Consider the following 21929-nt stretch of genomic DNA (forward strand, 5'->3'; position numbering starts at 1 on the left):
TGCTGGTGAGCCCCATCTGAGGCCACAGCTGATACGTGTGGGGACTAGCACGGGCAGGTGACAGCTAGGGAATGAGTCTCCAGTACTCCTTTGGTTTCTGACTACAAGCCTTCCTGATGAGGTACTGCCTGCCTGCACACCTCTTTGTATCTCTCTCCATCTGGGCTCCGTGGTTATTGGTCACTTCTCCCTACTTCTAGGTCCCTTTGTCCTACATGTCCCTGAAGCGCCAACAGCCGGCAAACAAAGCATGGCTTACAATCTGAGTGCTGGCAGCACTTTCTGCAGCCACTTATCTAGTTACTGAGGGTCACTCTCTCTAACACCGACATCACAGGCCTCCAGGGACATACTGGAAAAGACCACGGACAGTGCCTGAAATGTGACAGGTACTCACGAGACATTTCCATTTCCAACAAACCTGGCCAAGAGGTACTTTTCTGAATCGTTCTCTAGAGAAATTGAAAGAAACCATGCCAGGGTAGGCCCTCAGGAATATAGAGAGGAACAGTGGAGAGAAAGGGCTTCAGCAACATTCTCAGTTTCAAATCTTAGCCTTTCACTCAGCTCGGTGACTGCAAACAGCCTTGATTTTTTCATTTGTATAATGGTTCGAGATGAAATGAAACAATATATATAAAACACCTAGGAAGCACTGGTGCGAATGGCTTTCAGATGACAGCGCACTGTTATTATGACTATGCCACTGTGAGAAGAGCCCACAGTGCCAGCCCTGCAGCTTATACTCAACTGCCTGGCTCACAGAGAATGAGGCTTGCTCGTATGCCACGGCACAGTAAGCATTCTGGGGCTGCTGTGGCTCCAAGCCACAAGAGTGGGAGAAGGCACTCTGAGGTAGCTTCTTGAAGTAATTCTCACTTCCTCAACCAGAACCAATACAAACTCTGGAGCGCACACGCCTCCGGCCACAGGTGCAAGTCTGCTGAGGTCCCCAAAGGCAATCCAACAGTTGTCTGAATTGTGTGGAGGTGGCCACAGGCCAAAAAAACTCACATGGAACTTCCCCAGCTACTCTTGGGCCAAGTTCCTGTGGGAGGCCACCCCAGGGAGGACAGAAAGTATTCCTTCAGAGAGGAAAGTCTGGAGACACGGCCCATGCTCTCTGCACTCTAATCCCTCAGGCCTCGCTGCTGACTGAGAAGTCAGGAAACAATCCTCAGCTCTAACACTCCAGCCTATTCCAGGATGCTTCACTGGCAGAAAGGAGAAATATAAATATCAGACAGAGGCCCTGGAATTATGAGCCGAGGTTTAGAAAAGACACCAATTATCTGAGCTTCTTTGAAGGATTGTTTTCCCAAACTCGACCTGCTCAAATCAATACTGCAGGCTCTAGGCTGAGCTCTGGCCAGCCTGTGATGCAGAGGCAATTTCATGGGAGAAATGGATGGAATTAAAATAGATTCAGTCCCCAAGGCAATGCCTGACATTCATTACCTGAACAGACTTCCAAACCCACTGAAAGTCAAGAAGGATGGGACCAAAAGCGGGGGTGAGAAGAGCCACTCACTCAAGGCGAAAACCAATCAGACTTGTGCTGTGGAGTTTTCAGTCTATTTTGGTGTCCTGAAGGAAGTGTTCCCAGAACACTTCTCCTGTTCAAGGGCCAGTCCAAGCCCAAGTTACTTGGACAGAGCTAGAAATGACAGCATCGGACTTCCTGTGTGGCCTCACAGTCATTAGAGGACTCAGCTGAGATGCCTTGAACAGCTACAAACTGCAGTTTGTGACTGGGTTTTGTCAATGGTTAACTATTTCTTTTCCTTGAGACGAAGTAATTCAGGCTTGTAAAGAAATTCAAGAACACAAGTATAGCAGGTAAAAAGTGCTTCTCCTGCTCACCTGGGTGTGTGGTAGCATCCTCCCCACCTCTGGCTTTTTGGTTTCTGTTGGTCCCTCTCTCCTTCCCTCCCACCAACACACACACCCAATTGCCAGATGTAGTATGTAAATACTTTGGCAAGAACAGGGGGAAAAAATCCACAGGTTGTATCGTCTTACCATTTTGGCATATTTCTTCCTCACCCTTTTGTGTAACCACATTTCCCCTTTTACTGCTGATGTACTATACAATTTTGTGTCCTGCTGGGCGTCTTAAGCATCTTTCTATGAGTATGCAATATTTCTATGACTATGGCATCATCACTCTAAGGAGAATGTTTCTTGCATTCTGCTGGTATAAACAGACAGCGGGATGAACATCCCCAGGCCCATGTTAGCTGCATTTGTGGTCTGTTGAATAACTGCATCGAAGGGTATTAGCGTTTCGGGAGTCTGGTAATGGGTTGCCTCACTATAGCAGAAAGGATACTGTGCTCCAGTTCTGAAGCAGTGGTATGCAAATTTTTACCAAAACTATTTTTTCTAAACCCAGCTCTACTGAGAAATGAAATATAAAAAAAGAAAGTGATGCTTGGTTCCTCACACAGCTTTCCTGTTGAACAGAATACTTCGGTCTGTGGACCCCAAGACATCTCTTGGGAGTCAAAAGCTAGGTCTGAAAATGAGCTTTAGAGCGAACGGCCCCAGCGCAGACACTCTGGGTAGGACACTTCTGTCACAAAGTGGCTCTGATACTGTCAAGCCCACAGCAGCATCATGACGGTTTGCATCTACCCAAAGTGGCTTTCAAGAAGAGGAACTTCCCTGAGCCTCTCCTCCACGTACCCATGATTTAGCCTGCTGTTTACTGAGGACCTGCCGGGAATGGGTCCAGCACTTCACTATGAAATAAGCACCATTCTCTTCATTTTATGGAGAGGATGAAGCCAGTGATAAGTAGGGTTAAGGGACTTGTTCAAGGACACACAGTACTATGGCTGGCACTCACGCCCCACTCTGCATGGCACTAACCACTAAGCTGGCAGAGAAGAGTGAAGTGACACTCCAGGGGAGGCCACTGTGAGAGTGCCAAGCTATCACAGGTTGTGGCTTGGATACCACCAGCTCACACCAGTGAGGATACCCTCTCCCGCCAAGTACTAGATTAACTTGTCGTTCTAATGAGAAGACCTGGCTGAACAGTAACCTGCCATCATGGGCCCACCTTGCTATTGGCTGTGTGGCTCCAATAAGAGGAGACAAGGTCCAGTGCAGGACTGAAGGCAGATGCTGATACTGAGAAGTAGGCGAGATATTTCAAGGAGAAAGAGTACACTTGCTGCTGTCTTGTGCGGACATTAGGGCTCTCTGGCCTCCCTTGCTGGACAAGCAGGTACTGTCAGAAAGCTTAAATGTTACCAGCTGGACCAGTACAGCTTTAGCGTCCAGTGCACACAATACTGCCCTGGCCACAGGCTGTATGCAGATCTGTGCACCAGAGACAAATGCAGCTAGCTCTGTGTACACCAAAGTGCCTTATAACATGGTGAGGCCACCAACCGTGTAAAACTGGAGACAGAGCAATTATGTTCTTTATCACCAGAAGGACCTCACCTGGGGCAATTTCCATAAATAACTTGATCACCCTAAGACAGACATTCAAAGGTTCACATCCACATGGGCCAGTGCAGTGTGATTAGCTGCTGACACAGAGCACTAGTAATGTTGTTCTATGCTGAAATAGCAGTTTACCTGCACAGGGCACTTTGACACACACGATCTCCTCTAAGCTTCACAACAAATCCTTGACTTAAGCCTTTCCAAGTTCCAAATGACATCTGAGAAAACCTGAGGCTTGGAGAGGTGAAGTAACTCGCTCAAGGTTGTAGTAGTAGTACCTGAGCCAGGACTCAATCCCTGGAGTGGAAAGTGCCTTCCAGGACAGTGTCCTACCCTAAGTGTGAGAGCTTAAGAGTGAGACTCACAGTGTCCTATGCTGATCAATGTAAGATGTTCCGGGAAAGATCCTGGGTGCCTATGTACCTAATTGTAGAAGGCCTGCAAATGGCCTCTGACAGCTCCTGGTCCTAGGAAACCTGTCACTTGACTAGAAAAGAGCTCCCTACCTGGATACGGGATGGAGAGGAGAGTGAAGTCGGCATAGCGCTGGGCTTTGTCCACCTTCTCGGAGGAGGTTACACTACAAGACAGGACACAATGTGTTATGGCATCACAACACATATGCACCATTCCCCAAAGAGCAATTACAACATCAAATGAACCTCTTGCTAAACTACTCTTCAGGGGTGCCTGGGTGGCTCAGTCAGTTGTACGTCTTGATTTCGTTTCAGGTCACAATCTCATGGTAAATGAGTTCAAGCCCCGCATAGGGGGCTCTGTGCTGACAGCATGGAGCCTGCTTGGGATTCTGTCTCCCTCTGTCTCTGCCCTTACCCCGCTTGCAGTCTCTTTCTCAAAAATAAATAAATAAATAAACATAAAAAACAAACAAGCAAACCCACAACTACTCTTCAGAATCAGGAATGATTTCCTTCAGCAGTGCTTACTTTGAACAATCGAGAAATATAACTTCTCTGCCCCCTACTCCAACTTCTCAAGCAAAAGAGGTTTTACTCTCTAGTTCTACAGCAACCATAAGCAGAACAAGCTTCCCACTAAGCCCCACAAATGAGGACAGCACAGCTGCCCTGACCCAGCATGGGGAGTCAGCCAAGAGCAAGCAACTGAGACACTGTGCAAAGGGGCCTTTTGGGAGACTCTGGCCTCTTTGGTGTTCTCCAATATTCACTGATGACACTCCTAAACAGGACGGACAAATGGCATCTGACAGGGAAAGACTTAGGGCATTATGACAGATGAAGGGAAGAAGGGCAAAGGGAATGTTCAGGCACCTACAGAATGCTAAGTTGTAAGGCCTCAGTATGCCCTACTTTGTAGGACAAACTCAACATAAGTAAGAGTCAATATTATGAAAAAAAGTGTTGGGAAAAACTACAGTCTCATCACCTCATTATTTTCAAATGTTCTCTCCTATCAGATATCAAGATTTAGTCTATATGTGAAATAAAAATTGGGCACATGCTGATTTTTGTTGTTGTTCCATTTAGAAAGAGAGTCTAATCCACCAGAGATGGCGAGAGCTTGGAACCAAGGCAAAAACCTTCAAGAGTATTTAAGAGAAGGAGGCAGCACAGCACAGGTTAGAGACTCATGGTGCCTCAGTTATTATCTGCATGACCTTGAGCAAGTTACTTAACCTCTCTGTGCTTCAGTTTCTCACCTGGAGGAGAGGGGTAGTAGAGTCTGCCTTGCAAGAACGTTTGAAGATACAGCTAGAAGATGTACAGAGAGCCCTCAGCATGCGGCCCAGAGTGTGGTGAGCCTTTGGTCACTGCTATATACCATCACTGACCTGAAAAGCTGTGAACACATCACTTCTGCCCATTTCGCAGCAGGTGCCCTGTACTTACTTCATACCAAACTTCACCTTCTTGTTCTCCACCATCAGGTCACAGATGTATTTGACTGACAGGTACCGAAGCAGCTTGATGTCATAGCCTCTGACCTTATCAAAAAGATGTGTGTCGGAACTTCTGAAACAAAGAGCCAGGGGGAGAAGATGTACTACACATTTGTTCAGAGAAGTTTGGGGGGTGGGGGGTAGGGAGCGTGTTCAAGGAGGTATAGATGTCATTGGTAAGAACTTCTATTTCCCTTCTCTAGAAGACAGAGGGAGGGCCAAGACAGGACAACTGGTTTCAGGGAAGGTGACTTTCTAAGAGATTACTCTGCTCTCTGGGACTCATTTCAAAGGGGAGCAATTGGCAGCCAAAAACCGGGAAAGGGCTTTTGGGCACTACTTGACATTAAGCCAGAAGACTCAAGATAATCTCTGAGTTCTAAAAAGCAGCAAGCTGGTGGCTGATAGAGTCTTTGAGCTTCCATTAGAGTTTATCTCCCTCCACCCACCCTCTTTCCCATTTATGATCATTTTTAGCCACAGGATTTTCTCATAATGTAACAGGGTGAAATGCGTGTTGGGAGGTGGACTTTTGAGAGTTATTTTATCAACTGATCGTGGAATAGTAGCAGGTGAATTCCCTCTACTTAGCAGGTCTAAGAAGCAGAGAGATAAAATTTTTCCTAATCCTCCAGGCTTTTGATCAGTCATACAGATAAAGGCAAAAGTGGAACAAGTAAACAGTCCCCATTAATTTTTTAATGCCCACTGCTTTGCTGTACACAGCAGTCTCCTCACCAAGAACAGCGTATGCTATGGAAGGCGGCCTGGCTGAGGCCGAGGTCGTCTGATCCCAGGGGAAGAGCCAAACATTCTTGAGCACAAGCCAGGGTTGCTGCTCTTGGAACTAACAGGCAGAACTGGGCATAGTGAGATGAGTTTTCATGCACCAAGCCATGATTTGGGGCAGCTGATCTTACTAGGGTGCTTGTGTGCATTCCAGAGATGTTTGACACCAGTTAAAGACTTTCCACGGGTACAGACCATGCAAAGGAGCTTTTCCAAAACATCCTTGGGTGTCATTTTCTAAAATCATTTGGAAAGGAGGCAGGAAGAATGTGAACCAACCCATTTCCTCTCTTTAAGGGGGTCTAAAAGAGTTCTTTGTATCACGCTCTATTATGGCATCAATAACAACTTGATGAACTGTGGGACGTCTAGTCTCTGAGTCTCCCACATGGGGACCACAGCCCTTGCCCTGTGCCTTGGCACCAGGTGTGCTGTGTGTTATCTGGCAGGTTGGCTGTCAGCACCCTGGCCACCCCCTGGAAACCATGGGGCTTGAAGACACACACAGATGTCTGAACCCTGTCTCAGACCTGTGGACCCTGGGGCTGGGATATTATGTAGGATGGAGAGAGACTCCTCAGGCATTCGATAAAATCAGCTCTGGTGGAAGCTACGGGATGGACCTTAACAACTCTATTTCAGGGGCATGGATTTAGCAGTGGCAGGAGTGAACCAATGCACTCACCTGTACCAGTGGTGATTATACACCATCGGTATGAAAATGGCCACTAATGGTCACTGACCCCATCCCCAATATAAGCCCAGACCCATAACAACCTGGCACTGACCGAAGAGCGCAGTCCTCCTCTGTGATGTCCTCTGCATCTGCCCAGGCATCATCTGCACCTCCTGCCAGAGAAACCTGTCAGCACCAAGGCTGTTGCACGGGGCTCCTCCCAGGGGCTTCTGGACCAGGCTCCTCCCACCCTGCTCCAGCTCTACATGTCTGTCAGCCCAGATGCCCCATATGCCTGGCAGTCTACTTTACCCCAGCATCTCCCTGAGTGAAGACCAGGCCCCTGGTCTTTCCAGAGCTTACTCGAACTCTCTACCTATGCCACTGTGGCATGGGTGGCTATTCTCTATAACTTGGTTCTTGTTCTTAGAGGATGTGGCTCAACATTTACCTGAGAAAATATAGTTGTAGCCAGTGCGTCCATATAGCTCCCCCCATCCAGCCAGGGTAGCTGACCTGCAAATGTGCTGGGAAAGAAACAACATTTTCAGATGCTTTTCTGGGTTTTTTTGTTCTTGTTTTTCTCAGCTTTATCGAGATAGAACTGACATACAATATTTGCGTCAAAGTGTACAACATGCTGATTTGACACACATGTATTATTAAACCATTACCACCATAGCATTAACATCTCTATCACGTCATACAATTAACATACAATCTTTTTTTGTGGTGAAAACACAAGATCACCTCTCTTTGCAATGTTCAAGCATGTAACACAATATTAATAACTATAATCATTCTGTTGTACATTAGGTCTGCAAGTTTGCACCCTCTGGCCAACGGGTCAAGATATTTTTCTCAAGTGTGCACGGTCGGAGGAACTCCTGGGACTCCTCAGATTTTTCTAGGCCCGTTTTCTGAGTCCAGGAGCACTCCCCAAAGTCTTATGAGCTTCGAGGCCACGGTAGTCAGTCTAAAGTATGCCTGGAATTTTTAATCTACATCCTCTGTCAAGAGGGGTATCTCTTCCAAACAGGTGGCACCAAAGCATAACTAAGGGTAAATGGCTAGATTTAGTGGCAGTCACATGTGTAAGTTTTGATGTTGCTGCATATGGATGTGTGCTGGGCTTGGCAATGAAACGTTTACACTATCTTCTTTTTTTTTTTTTTTAATTTTTTAAAAATGTTTATTTTTGAGACAGAAAGAGACAGAGCATGAGTGAGGGAGGGGCAGAGAGACAGACAGGGAGACAGAATCTGAAGCAGGCTCCAGGCTCTGAGCTGTCAGCACAGAGCCCGAGGCAGGGCTCGAACTCACGAACTGCGAGATCATGACCTGAGCCGAAGTCGGACGCGTAACTGAGCCACCCAGGCGCCCTACACTATCATCTCACTAAATTTTCACAATGAGCCCATGAGGTAGATGTGGCAGGTGGCATGCACTGTTGCTGCTTCACAGAAGAAAGGCACAGAGAGGTGAAGTGATGTGTAAGGTCATACCATGAGGGGCAAGCTGGGATTTCATCTAGACCCACCTACCTCCAAACCCTGCATGCTGAGCAGCATATAGAACTGTTCAGTGCAAGGGTGAGCAACCTTTGAAGCAGGTGGGTCAATTAAGGGAGAAATGTGGGGGGGATATTTTTTTTTTTAAAGAAATTACATCTCTTTCCTCCTTATCAAGGAAATGTAGTAGCTGTAACTGCATATGCAAGCACCCCCAAGTTTCACTAAAGGCTGGGAGTGGCAGTGAGGGGATAGGAGATCACACCAGAGAGAGGGGCGGCTATTTGACAGAGGGGTGAGGTTCATTCCTGAATGGGTTACACAGACTGGCAATGTAAAGCGCGTCCTTGGAAGACTGTGAAAATACTGCCTGAAGGCTTCTGCTCTGTTAGATAATAGGAAAGAAACAGTTATGTAGCTATAAGGAAAGGGCTGTGGGTGGGAGCGACCAGGTCACCTTCTGGCTCTCTAGAGGTAGTGGCAGGCTGAGAGGGCAGGTAACAGAAAAGCAACCTGGATGCCACCTGAGGAAGGTGGGGTGGTTTTTTAGGGCTGGGGACAAGAGATTTGTGGGAAGGCTGTCCTGGAAGCCTGCAACTAAGGACCTGGGCCTGAGCAGGATGCACTCCCATGGGGGCTGCTTCATTCTTTCTGGGTCCACAAGCATTTTGAAAATCTGATGAAAATGAGCAACTGTCTCCAGAAAAAAATGTACATACCACAGTTCACATTTTAGAGGTTCCTAGACTCTCCCAAGTCCGTCCACGGACCCATCTCTAGATCCTACTAAGAGTCCCTGCTCTGCAGGGACCATTCCAGTAAGCAGAAGCAGGGAAGTGGAGAACTGGAGCAGGGAAGAGCCAATCCCCAGCTTTAGAACCCACAAAACTCTCACGGTAAGTAGGGAAGGCACATTCAACTTGACATTTGTTTTTGTTTTTTGAGGCATCAATAGTCATTTTTATTAAGCTCAGATCAGAAGTCTGTGGGTCTTGAGGACCTCTGTAGATCTGTCGATTTTCTTCTCCAGGTTCTTTCCAGCCTGTTTCTGTAGCTTCAGGAGCTGCTTTTTCATCTAGCAATGGATGTTGGCCTTCTCCTTCCTCTTCTCTTCCGGGGTGGTAGTTACTGCCCAGTACTTCCAGCCAACCTCGTGAGCCAGAAGCCCCAGGTAAGCAAACTTTCATGTAGGCTTCAGACACACAACCTTGAGGGCAGCAAGAACCACCACCTGCTTTTTCTTGTCATAGGGTGGCGGGATCCCATCCAACACCTTGAGGCAGTCCAGGGCGGCCTGGCCTTGGCTGGTCTTGTGGAGCAGCATGCCTCACGCTGTCCACCCAAAGATCCATTTTGCTGCTCTGAATTGGTAGGGGCCACAGGGTGGGTTGGTGTTCCTTGGCTTGTGGAGAAAGGCCAGGTACTTCAACTTGTTTCTGGAGAAATTGCCAGAAATGCTGATGTCTTCACAGGGCACAACAATGACCTTCAACCCCAACAGCATCTGCCTGGCCACGATGGCCACCAGCCGGCCCAAGAGACAGTGTCGGCCACTGAGCACCAGGACCTGCCTTCAGCAGCCACTTGGGAAAGCTTGTTGGCATTTGAACAGCATGTGTTCTCATGCCTGCCCTCCCCCCATCACCTAAGTTGCTTGCACCAAATCTCACTCTTTGCATATTTTCTGTTAAATCTTTTCAGAGCACGCACACGCTGTCTTTGGCTCCGGAGTTTTGAGACTGTTTCTTGAACTCTTTTCAAGGTTCAGATACCTCTTTCTGCCCCAGTTCTCCCATACTCTTAGATCTGTCCTTGCCTTTTCGGTAAGTCAGGCAGTCAGATCTGGGCCCAGAGGACTCATCAGATTGAAGAGAGAGGGTGAGCTGGCTAACTCCCCAAGTGAGGCACCAACCCCCTCTGAAGAAAGGTCCTGAGGTGGAACCTGGCAGAAGCTGTACTGCATTGCAGATTCTAACCCCTGACTCTTGCTGCTCAGCCTCATGGCTCCAATCCATGACCCTGCCATTTCTGCACTTTAAGCTTGACTGAGAAATCAGGATGCACTGTGAATGCCCTCCATTGGTCTACTTATGAATGGCCTCTAATTCTGCACAAGGAACATCGCTCTGTAGGATTTGTTCATCTCGTAACCAACTCTGGCACAGGGAAAAATGTGGCAGACCTTTGTTCCCCGTCTCTTACGGGAGGAAACAAAGAGAAAGATGACGTGTCCTAATTTTCACTCTCTAAAAGCCAGATACAAGTGCTGGGGGAAAAAATGGCATGGGAGAACATCTTACCCTTAAATGCTTGAACTGTCTTTAAAAAATTTTGATAATGAATCTTATTTAACCCATTTATATTCAAATATTACAACAACATATAATCACTTTAAAAACCATTAATATTTTACTTTTTTTGTACTAAATCTTCAAAACCTGATCTGTAGTTTACACTTTCAGCACATCTAAACTAGAATGCTTTACTTTTAGCAATTTTTTCACTAATTAAAAGAAATTTTTTAAGTAATCTCTATGCTCATGACCCTGAGACAAGAGTTACATGGTCTACAGACTGAGCTAGTCAGATGCCCCTTTACTTTTAGCATTTAAAGAGAAAAGCAGTCCTGCCCCCAAATAGTGTTGTTTAACCGAAAAAATTTATTATTGTTTCAGCTCTAAATTGACTGAAATAAAATCAAATGTTTAGCTCTTTAGTGGCACTAGCCACACTGAACTGAGTTTTGAAGAAGCAAGCACTTCTTAATATACCTGCCTTCCCGAACCCAGCAGAGAAGTTCTGGTAACAAACACTGCCATCACTGCACTAGTTACCAAGAGCCTGCTGTGTGCCACAAATCCGAGGATGAGATCCCATTCTCCTACCTTTCCTAACCTTGCTCTCAACTGCCTGTCCACTTGCCTGCCACTCACTGAGCTCCACAAGGACAAGGACCGCCTTATTCATCTCTGTCACCCTAGACACTAGCACAGGGCCCACTCTTGCTTTATCCAAGAGTAGTAGCTAAGCTTGCACTTACAAGCCAAGTTGGTACTTTGCTAGGTGCTGGAAGGACAAGAGTCAGACACAGCCCCTGTCCTCAAAGGGATTGAGGCAGAAAGGAAATTATAGACATTCAAACACACAAGCAGAACGAAGCACACTGTAGGAAGGCATAAAGTGAGTGAACACCGATTGTGTCAGGGAAAGCCAAAGGGTATGAAACGGTATCACGCCGCCTGGACAAGAAGGTGTAATAGGAGAAGAAACCGGGATTAATGGCAAAGCCCTCATAAACATTTATGAATGCCAAGGACTCCTTGGAATAATCCTTCTACTCACTGCCCTTCCTCTGAAATCAGGTGGTTTAGGGCTCTTTTCTCATAGACTCGTCTAGTCTGTAAGTGCAAACAATCTGCCATTCAGCAACCCCACTTGTTCAGCTGTTCAGCGTGGCATTTCCAAAACACATTCAGGAAAGTTCCTTACTCATGGTCTGCAGACAAATGAGAAACACCAGACTTGACAAAGCTACACAGGTCTCTCAGCTACAAGATGTCTCAGAGCCTTTGTTATATTAATGTACATGTACCAACATACTTTCTGAATTTGGAGCCTGGAGGCTAGGCCAAATCTACTATCACTGTGTGACAGAGAATGCTTTTCACAAGCATATCCTTAAAATACTGTTCTCAGGGGGGCACCTGGATGGCTCAGTTGGTTGAGTGTCCGACTTCGGCTCAGGTCATGATCTCGCAGTTTGTGAGTTCGAGCCCCGCATCGGGCTCTGTGCAGACAGCTCAGAGACTGGAGCCTGCTTCGGATTCTGTTTCTCCCTCTCTCTCTGCCCCTTCCCCACTCATGCTCTGTCTCTCTCTCTCAAAAATGAATAAACGTCAAAAAAAAATTTTTTAAATAAATAAATAAATAAATAAATAAATAAATAAATAAATAAATTACTGTTCTCTGGAATACACTTTGGGAAACACTGGTTTGAGTATTACCTATATAATTTCTAGTGACAAGCACTATGCTCCACAGAGCAGTGGTCTTTAAACTGGAGTTCAGTAACTTGCAGAAGATGCCAACTTCCCAAAGGGGGAAGGGGCACAAAAAGCTGTAAGGTGATCAACTTCAGGAGCTTCCATACAAGCTTTCCCTAAAATATACCTTCCCAAGGAAGCCTTCATTCAAGTCCCCTTTCCTAACCCCCCTTTCACATTTGCCCTTCTCCCATTTTACAAAAGAAAGGCACAAAGGGGTCCAAACAAGGCTCACATCTCTCCTCCTCGCTGCCCTGGCACTCAACCACCCACTGGATAACCACAGCTGGACTCTGCAAGACACTGGGACTGCAACATGTGCCCTCAAGTATCTGCCCACTGAATAAAGAGACTGCGTTTGCTCCCCTCCCCTCCTCCAGGCTCTCCCTACTTCAGTCCGCTCCTCCTAGGCTAATCCTCCTGAAAAAGCTACTTTCATCCTGTATTTCCCTGTTCAAAAATCACACTGCTCTCCTGGAAAATGCAAGCACCATGGTCAGCATTTGGCCTCCTGCAATCAGTCCCTTCCATGCTCTGGCCTGGCATGAACCTTCCACTTCAGTGAGGGAGGCATCCTGGCCCCTCTAGTTCCTGTCTCCATGCCTTTTCCCATGTTGCATCACTTGCTCAGAAAACCCTCCCACCCGTCTGCCGGCTAGCATTGTTTTTCCTCCGGTGCTCTCAAGCTATGTCCTGCTCTCTAAATGAGGCTATCAGTGGCTCAATCCACACTGCTAGCCCTGTGTTTCTCTTACACCACACCGCAGGGCCCTAAATTTCAGTGTGGAAGCCTGAGGGAACTCCAGGTAAGTTCAACCCCCCAGCTCTCTTGGTAAACTTGGCGAAGTTATTTAATCCCTTTGTTTCATCTGCAAAATGAGACCATCCATTACATTAAAGGATTATGAAAAGACAGGTAAAATGAGACCACACTGGGGACCCAAATTAACAACCATCACTAGAGTATAAGCTCCATAAGGGTAAAGACTGTCTACACACTGATGTATCTTATGGCTTGAAACATAATACACATTCAATAAACACTTAGTAAATTATATGATTGAAAGAACGAACACATAACAATGTATTAACTTACTTGATCTAATCTACCCCATAAACCTTTGATGTAGGTATGATTGTCATTCCTACTTCTACAGACGAGGAAACTGAGGCCTTGTATAGAAAGAAGAGAGCCAGGATCTGAACCTAGGCAGTCTCCAAAACACAGGGTGGGGTACTCTGGTGTGACTATCCCTTCCCTACATAGACTACCGTGAAAGGTGGTGTAAGAATTGGTCTGTTTTCTCTGCGCTGCTTTGCACAGCACCAGGCACCCAGTAATTACCTAACACTGGGCTGGCAAATGCCAAGAACAAGACAACCCTACACTTTGCATTAAGCCAGTTACCCTGAAGAAGGTCTCAGAGAGTGTGAGGCTATGGTACGTTCTTACCTTGCCCTTGAACAGGATCACCGGGCACACAAACCGTCCTCTGCACCTGGCTGTCTTGCTACGGTTGACGAGGTCTTGCAACTTGCTCACTTGCACGGTGCTCTGAAACCTAATGCACAGGCAAGAGACAGGTCAGACTGGTTTCTAAGTGGGCATTTTGTGTGTGTGTGTATGTGTGTGTGTGTGTGTGTTTTCACAAAGACCCCATGAGAGGTCTGCATATGTGTGTGTCAATACTCATTTGGAATTTAGTAAATGCTTTAATCCCTAAATTCTAGATCACAGATAAATTTTTTTCAGGAAAAGAAAAAAAATGCTGTATTATAGGTATTAAAATTTAAGTCATCCTGATTTTAGAAGCTTTAAGATGAAAAAAACAGTGAGCTACTTTGAAGACATGGGATACAAAACAGAAACACACACAGCAAACTGGGTGTTGACCATGTCTAAAGTACACTTTTTTCCTCCCATTATAGGACAATAGGTGCCCTGGGGAGTGTATGGAAATCATAGCGCCATTTTTGTGAACTTTCAGGGGGCAGGGTAAGCTGAAGGCTCACATCTCACATGGTGATAAGCTTCTGAAACTTCCTCAACATCCCAATTGTCTCTAACAGTCCAAACAGCAAACAGGGCAGGTAATGTTGGAGCAATGGAAGTAAAAAGAAGCTATGTGTGGCATGGAGAAATAAAGTAGTTAATCCAGTGGGTGTGGTAAGGGAACTTCCAAAACAGGAGTCAGGTTGAGAGATAAGCTCTGGCAAGGCACACCCATGTCAAATCAGTAGACCCGTTAAAAAAAAAAAAAAAGGGTCTCCTCTTAAAGACTCACCTACCCATCTTGAGCAAAACACTCCACATCAGCCAGTCAGAGCTTCTGGTTGCACAAGAAATGAGAGGCAGGAAAGTTAAAGAGTGGGAAGCTAAGTAGATCGAGTGAGCAGAGGGAGAGAAGACACTCCTGTTCCCTCCTTACAAGGGCTGCACTTCCAGGTCAAGTCCTAGAGGACATTTAATTCCTTCTATGTCCTCATCCTTCTAGGCACCCATGTTACTGCACACGGCACACACATACAAATAACCGTTTCCGAATGCGTAAGTTCAATGCCTCCTACACATCTGTGGTATCTTTTTAGGCCTATATGGATGTTGTAGGGATTAATAAAGTCTTTTAGAAATACTGCTGATTTTTTAGTAGTCTTCATAGATCTATTCACAAGACATAGTTACTAAAAAAATAACTACTATCAAGTGGGGGTCTGAAATTGAAGTTAAAAAGGTGTTTTCAGATAAAAACCTGGACCAACAGTTTGATGATCTTGGAAGACAACAAGGGAGTAAAGGAACAGAATTTACACTTCCCATGGCGTATTCTTCTGTAAGGCCTGATTTAAGATGTTACTTTTGTAATTTTTTTTTCCCTTTTTGAAGAAAGGAAGAAAGGAAACTTGAAAAGGCTGGCGTGTTCTTCAAGCTGTGTGTAGGGTGGCACTGACCCCCCACCAGGCCCCAGAAAATTCATGGCTCACTGAAAACCAAGTTCTGCCACTTCCCCTCACTCAGTTTCTCTATGAAATAAAAAGGCACCTCAGTACAAAATAATCTAATTGAACTCAGGTGCCAGGAAAATACGAAACAGAGAGCACATATAATACTGTCCACAACAGTCTTCCTCTCACGTTCTGGTGGCCTCAGGCCATTTTCACAGATCTGGTCAGCACCATCTATTGCAACAGAATCTCAGTCACAACAGCAGCTCCGTCTGAGTTCTAAATGCCTTGAAACTGCATTGGATTCTCCCAGGTTGAGACCATCCGTTCCACAAACTCCACAAAACCAAGATGGAGAACATGCCAGTACTTCCCTTGTAGGGGCTCTGGGCAGTCGTTTAATGTAGAAGCAGGCATACTTTTTTTCTGGTTAGGCTAGGTGGTTTATTTTGCTGGTTCTCCTACTCAAAGAACTGATTCAGTTTCTGTTCTCAGTTGTTCCTGTTTTTATTTTTATTATCTCTTGGCCTTAGGATCTTTTTCTTACAGTGCTAAGCAGTGAGCTGTGTCTGGCACATGATACTCAGAACTGAGTGAATAAGTGTTGGCTTGTATATTTATGTTGGTCTTGTGGGACTGAGCTATCAACCTGTGCAATCTGATGCTATCTCTGGGTAGACAGTGGCAGAATTGAGCTGAATTATAGGACACCCAACTGGTGTCCAAGAATTGGTGGTGTGGGGGAGCCTCCAGCCCCTCCCACATGGGAATTAGGTACAGAACTTAACCACCACCCCCCAAGGCCTCATCTGTACATCCCCTAATTCCGTCTCTTATTACACTGTCATTGCTTATTTATTGGTCTTTGTTACCCACAAGACCTAAGAGGAGGGACTTCATCTATCTGGCAGGGCTTCCACTGCATCCCTGGGGACTGCCACATGGCAGCAGCTCAAGGAGTTCTTGTTGACAAACACACGTCTTGGCTGTTCAGAGATCCCTGTCCAGGCTTCTATTCCCAGATGATGGGCTAAACTGGGGAGGGGGATTAACAGAACTAAACTGCTTCCTGAATCCAGTTCTATCCTGTGTAATGGGGTGTAATTAGTGTCATATTAACACCAAAGCCAGGTATCTAAAAAAACAAAAAATTCTGCTTCCTCTCATCTGAATGTGCATGTACTGCCTTCTCTTCAACAGCACTGCCCACTCAGAATTACTTCAAGGCCTTAGAAGGAGTAAAAAGTAAAACAAACTCCAGTAACTCCTTGAGGGTTATGAATATACCACCACGGCCCTGGCCTAGAAGGGGCGACCCTGCTGGTGGAAGAAGTGTGGTGGTGACAGAAAGAAAAGGCAGACAGATGGACACAGCAGAGTGAGGAAGACACAGATTTTAAACCCATCCTGCTTACCACTTCTGTGATCTCAGGGAAAGGCAAGTTACTTCTCTGGGTTTTAACTTTCTCTTCCGTACAATGAATGGGAAGTGATACTACCTACTTCACTGAGTAGGTGCAGGACTTAAGTGAGCTACTGTGTGGAACCCTAACACCTGCCAAACAGTAGGCACTCAACACACATTATTAGTTTCCTCTTCTTTAAGGGCTAGACTGAGTCAGCAGTGAACTGGTTTCCTTCTAGGAAAAGCTTCTGTGAGGTCACCAAGACTGAGTTCCTTAATGCACTGCTACTACAGGGTGGTCTGGTATCACCTGGCAGCTGGTGAGAAAATGCAGGAGCTCAGGCCCCAGTCAGACCTACTGAATCAGATTTTGCATTATAACTAAAGCCACAGGTGATTCACTCAGAGTCTGCTTGGAGAAGCACCATCCTGACTACAACTGAGCTTAATATCAGAATGCCATCAGGGCACCAAGGTAAAACCACCAGCCAAAAGTGAAGGGGGTGGAGAGGAGGGCGAGGGCAAGGAAAAAGAGATCTTGTTCAGAAATTTTAGCGTAAGGGTTTATAGATGGTGAGTCTACCTAATTCTGAAAGAAGTTATGAAGAGACAGAAACCATGTATAACGGAGCCATCACAAAGCCCAAATCTTTAGGCTCAGAGATCCCTGGGGTTCTTAAGCTACACAACTGGGGATATGATACAGTTTCTATCATCTACATACAATCTGTTTTTCTAACACATTCATTTTTCTTAGTGAACCCCACCACAACGTCATGAGACGGCACACTTAGTAGACATTACGTTTTACAGATAAGGAAACTAAGGTTTAGTCTTTAAACTCCTCTGACCTGGTTATTCTGCTTGAAAGCCTTCTCTGACTCCCTGTGGCATATAGCAGTGGCTCTCAGGCTACAGCATATGTAAGATTCATCTAGGGAGCTAAGAATGTAGATTCTGGAAATCCTGATTCAGGGGCCCCAAAAATCTATGATTTTAGGGGATACTAACATAATAAAAACCACTAACACCCACAAGTCCACACTCCTTGGCCTGAGGATCAAGACCATATACAAATTGGTCCTTTAGGACTTGTCAGGACTGCGACTCATCCTTCTAATTCCAGCTGAAGAGGCTCTCTACCATGGGGTCTTCCCAAACACACACATTCCAGGCAGAATTAACCATTCTCCCTGGTTTGTCTGCAGAAGCACTTCTCAAACTTTAATGTGCATCCAAATCACTAGGGCATCTCGTTAGGCTGTGATTTTGATTCAGTGGCTCTGGGGCCAAAGATTCAGAGTCTCCGGCCAGTTCCTGGGTGCACTGAAGGGACACTTTGAATAGCGAGGGCCTGCCACACTGCACAGCATGACTCTACTATAGCACTCATCATAATATCGCACCTACAGGGCCGTGCTTTCACAGATCCTGTGAACAATAGTTCCTGGATTCTCTTAAAATCAGCAGCAAGCACGGAAACTAGGGGAACAAACTTAGAGATCAACATAAAGCATTTCCTGGAGCCTCCAGGCTGTGATTATTTATTAGTGTCAAACAGCCTACAGGTTGTATCCTGTGGCAGGTGCCTTATATATCTGTTTTTGTTTCACCTGTTGTTACCCCACAGAAAGCACTCGGGCCTTGGTAGGCCCTCAGTAAACAGTAGCTCTTATTTCTGATTCTTACAATAAATAAGTCAGGCTTGTAATAGCCCCACTTATCATCAGGGATTGCACTAGCCACTTTCTAAACAGAGGCAGAGACTTGCCGATGAGAAAATGAAGAGACAAAAAGATTAAATAATTTGCTCAAGATAGTTATACAGCAGCCAGTGTGTAACTCAAGCAGTCTGACTACAGACTTCAGGCTCTTAAGCTCTACATATGGTTAAGTGCTCTTAAGAACTTTGACACAGCATACCTCCCACTCATACTCTCTTAAAAAAAAGGATACTAGGGTTCAGAAAGGTGAGGTGTGAAATAAGCTGTCTTAAGTCAGTGAGTGCTAGGTAGGGGAGAAATAGTCCACTACTGTGACTTCCAACCACTCACTCTATGCCATACTACTTTGTCAGTCTAACTTATCAAACTCTGAATGAACCAAAGACACCAAGAAGGCTTCAAACCTGAGGAAAGTGAGTCTACCCCGCCCAGCTCCCCACCCAGTTGCAAACTTCCTGACTCAGTGGATGAGCTGTCAGAGCCTCCACAGACAGGCACACTCTAGTTACATGATGCTCACGTGTCTTTCTCCTTCTCAGAACTTTCATACTCCAGGAACACGATGTGCTGGGGGTAGTGGCCACAGATATCCCCATTCACATTTTGGATCACACTGTAACAGTAGTCTCGGCCAAACAGCTCCAGACATCTCTTCTCAATGCGCTCAACCTGCACAGAGGAGGACACCTGAGCATAAAGAATATTCTGGGATTCTGAGTATGAGAATTAGACAGTTCGTGACCTGGACAGGTCACTGGGAATGACATGTGCCTCAGTGATTATTATTCAATGCCTGGAAGAGACACTTTGCTGGGACACAGGCCCTGATGTGTATTTCATTAATCTATATGCAGTATGCTTTGGGAGGGTCTCTAAGCCCCTCAGTGTTGCAGTGAAACTGTTAAGCATTCCAAGCAAAGGATTACAGTTTTCATGAGATTTTCAAGGGGGTCCACAATCCATAAAATATAAAGAACTCTTGCTCTAGGTTACTTTAGCACTAATCCATTTTCTTCCCTTGGCTCCAGATTATTCCCCATTCTACAGCCACAGACAAGTACCTAGACATTCTAGTTGTTGTAATGAGTAAAAGCTACACACAAGGCTATCTCCCTACACTCTATTTGTCAAATAGAAGGAAGAGCTTCTCTTAAAACTGTTCTTGTTTAGTTCGGGGAAAGGTCCACTAGAAAAAAGGCATAAGACATGTAATATCTTGAGAAGTCAACAAGAGATCAGGAATCTTGGAGAGGCTTTAAGGCCAGATGTCGTGAAAGTCAGGTCTAATTCATAACCACTCTAATCTTCAGGGGTATAAGATGGAAGAGGAAAAAACTCACAGTGGCTTAGATGAGGAATTCTCAAATTTTAAGATACATGAGGATCATGATGAAACCTATTTAAAAATGTAAATTCCAAGTTGCCATCCTCAGAAATTCTGACTCAGTAGAAATAGATGGGAGCAAGGAACCTTTATTTTTAACAATGCTGAAACGGGCATCTGGGTGGCTCAGTTAAGTGTCCGACTCTTGATTTTGGCTCAGGTAATGATCCCAGCGTCGTGGATAAAGTCCCACATCCAGCTCTGTGCTGACAGCATGGAGCCTGCTTGGGATTCTCTCTCCCTCCTTCTGTGCTCCTCTCTCACTCGTGCTCGCACTCAACTTTCTCTCTCAAAAATAAATAAACTTTAAGAAAATAAAATAAAAAATAACTCACAGACCAAAGTTTATTTATCCAAACGAAAACAATTTAAAAAAACAAACAGGGACACCTGGGCGGTTGTCAGTTAAATGTCCGACTTCAGTTCAGGTCATGATCTCATGGTTCGTAGGTTTGAGCCCCGCATGCAGCTCTGTGCTGACAGTGTAGAGCCTGCTTGGGATTCTCTCTCTCTCTGCCCCTACCCTCATTTGCATGCTCTCTCTCAAAATAAATAAAGTTAAAAACAAACAAAGAATGCTGAAACAGGTGGTCCCCAGGCTAAGCTCTGAAAAACACTCTGTTGTTTGGAGAGTGGGGAAGTCCCATCATTACTGAAGTCTCCCCTAGGTCACTCCAGAGAATAGAATGATGCCAAGTGCAGTATGCTCCAGCGGTTCCCTAAGTTCCATGGCTCAGAATAGAACAGAACCCACTAGAAAGCCTGATATTAAACTTAACAACAGCACGTGGGGAATAAGAGGAGGATTCCCAAGATTCCTGTTTGACTGTCAAACAATACCTAGGATGGGAATGGCCTTACTAGACTGGATGCCTTCCAGATCTGGCAATAAGGAGACTAAAGGGAATCCCAAGGGGAGAAAAAAGAGGAACTGAGACTGGCTTCTGATAAAGGAATAGAGACAGTGTGGGCTGTTTTCCTGCTAGGGGAAGGAAAGGGATGAGCTTAAGTCTAAAGTCACGCTAAGCCTGTATAAGGAAGCAACACACCCGGTTCTTGTCTCGGTTCCACTCTGACCTCTGACCAGGAGAAATCCTCTAGACCATTTAAACCTGGGGGCTTTTGTACCCACATCTGATACACGGGAACAACACTCCTCACCTTCCCCTCTCTAATCTCTGAACATGATCCCTCAGCTCTGACCTCCAAACCCCTTGTTTCAAACCAAAGGACGTCCTTTCTTGGCTCATTGTGTGACCAGTTCCTTCTTTTCCGGTTTTTAAACCCGACCCTTACTCTCCAGGTCCAGACCCCGGGAACTTCCCGCTCTCCTTCCTCTGATCCCTGACCTCAGCCTTTCCGTCTGTAACTTCTCAAACCTAGGAACTTCTCTTTGTGCTTATCACACCTTGGAACTCACCCTTGAGCCGCCCGTCCCGCTACAGTCCTTGGCCCGGTACTGAGTCCGGGAGAATTCCTCCAGCAGCTCCCCGAGCCCTGGCTCCTGAGGCGGCGGGTTGCCCGAAGAAGCCGAGGGCCCCGCTGAGGCGGCAGCGGCTGCCCTAGCGCCGGCCATGGCCCAGCCCTGCTTCCCCTTCAGCACCCCACGACCCCTCAGCGCGCCTCAGCCCTGCCCATGGCACCTGGAGGCACCAACTCCGAAACCTCCCGAACAGCCTCAGCCGCCGCCTTCCCTTTCCACTTCCGGCCCCGCCCCACCCTGCCGGATGTTTACTTCGGCCCTGGCCAATCCGAGCCCGGGACTCGCGCCCTGCCCCGTTATTACCGGCCCACCTCCAAATGCGGAGCGATCCAAGTGGTCTAGGGAGAGGTAGCCGGGGCAACTCGTAGATCCCTCTTGCTCCGCCCCTCGGGGTTTCCCCTGGGGAAGCCGGGGTAAACCACTGAGGCTGCGGGAGGGGTGTTAGTACGGGAACGAGGAGGAAGGAACTATGGGAAAGAAGAGGAAGACTGGAATAAACCATTGCAGGAAGAGGAAGAGGGAACGCTTGAAGGCAACTAGTTAGTGTTGGCAATCATAGTAATAATAGTAAGTTATAATAAAACAGCA

The 21929-nt window shown here is 46.2% G+C and overlaps 1 protein-coding gene and 1 pseudogene across 3 annotated transcripts in view; both read right to left on the minus strand.

Annotated features, from left to right (window-relative positions):
• MTMR14 (myotubularin related protein 14) overlaps positions 1-21556 on the minus strand; it is a 45496-nt gene extending 23940 nt beyond the window's left edge. For all 3 annotated transcript variants that reach the window (XM_040492041.1, XM_040492039.1, XM_040492038.1), the window contains exons 1-7: positions 21279-21556; positions 18995-19143; positions 13856-13964; positions 7300-7375; positions 6961-7021; positions 5334-5456; positions 3969-4042 (exon numbers count right to left, since the gene is read on the minus strand). In XM_040492041.1, coding sequence (XP_040347975.1) covers positions 3969-4042; positions 5334-5456; positions 6961-7021; positions 7300-7375; positions 13856-13964; positions 18995-19143; positions 21279-21434 — 748 coding nt within the window. In that variant the 5' untranslated portion in view covers positions 21435-21556. The remainder of the gene's footprint in view (positions 1-3968; positions 4043-5333; positions 5457-6960; positions 7022-7299; positions 7376-13855; positions 13965-18994; positions 19144-21278) is intronic.
• LOC121041398 (60S ribosomal protein L13a-like) lies at positions 8507-9863 on the minus strand (annotated as a pseudogene).
• Positions 21557-21929: the final 373 nt, after the last annotated feature.

Source organism: Herpailurus yagouaroundi, unplaced genomic scaffold (genome assembly GCF_014898765.1).
Source record: "Herpailurus yagouaroundi ecotype Mexico unplaced genomic scaffold, PumYag 183, whole genome shotgun sequence".
NCBI classification, from domain to species: Eukaryota; Metazoa; Chordata; class Mammalia; order Carnivora; family Felidae; genus Herpailurus; species Herpailurus yagouaroundi.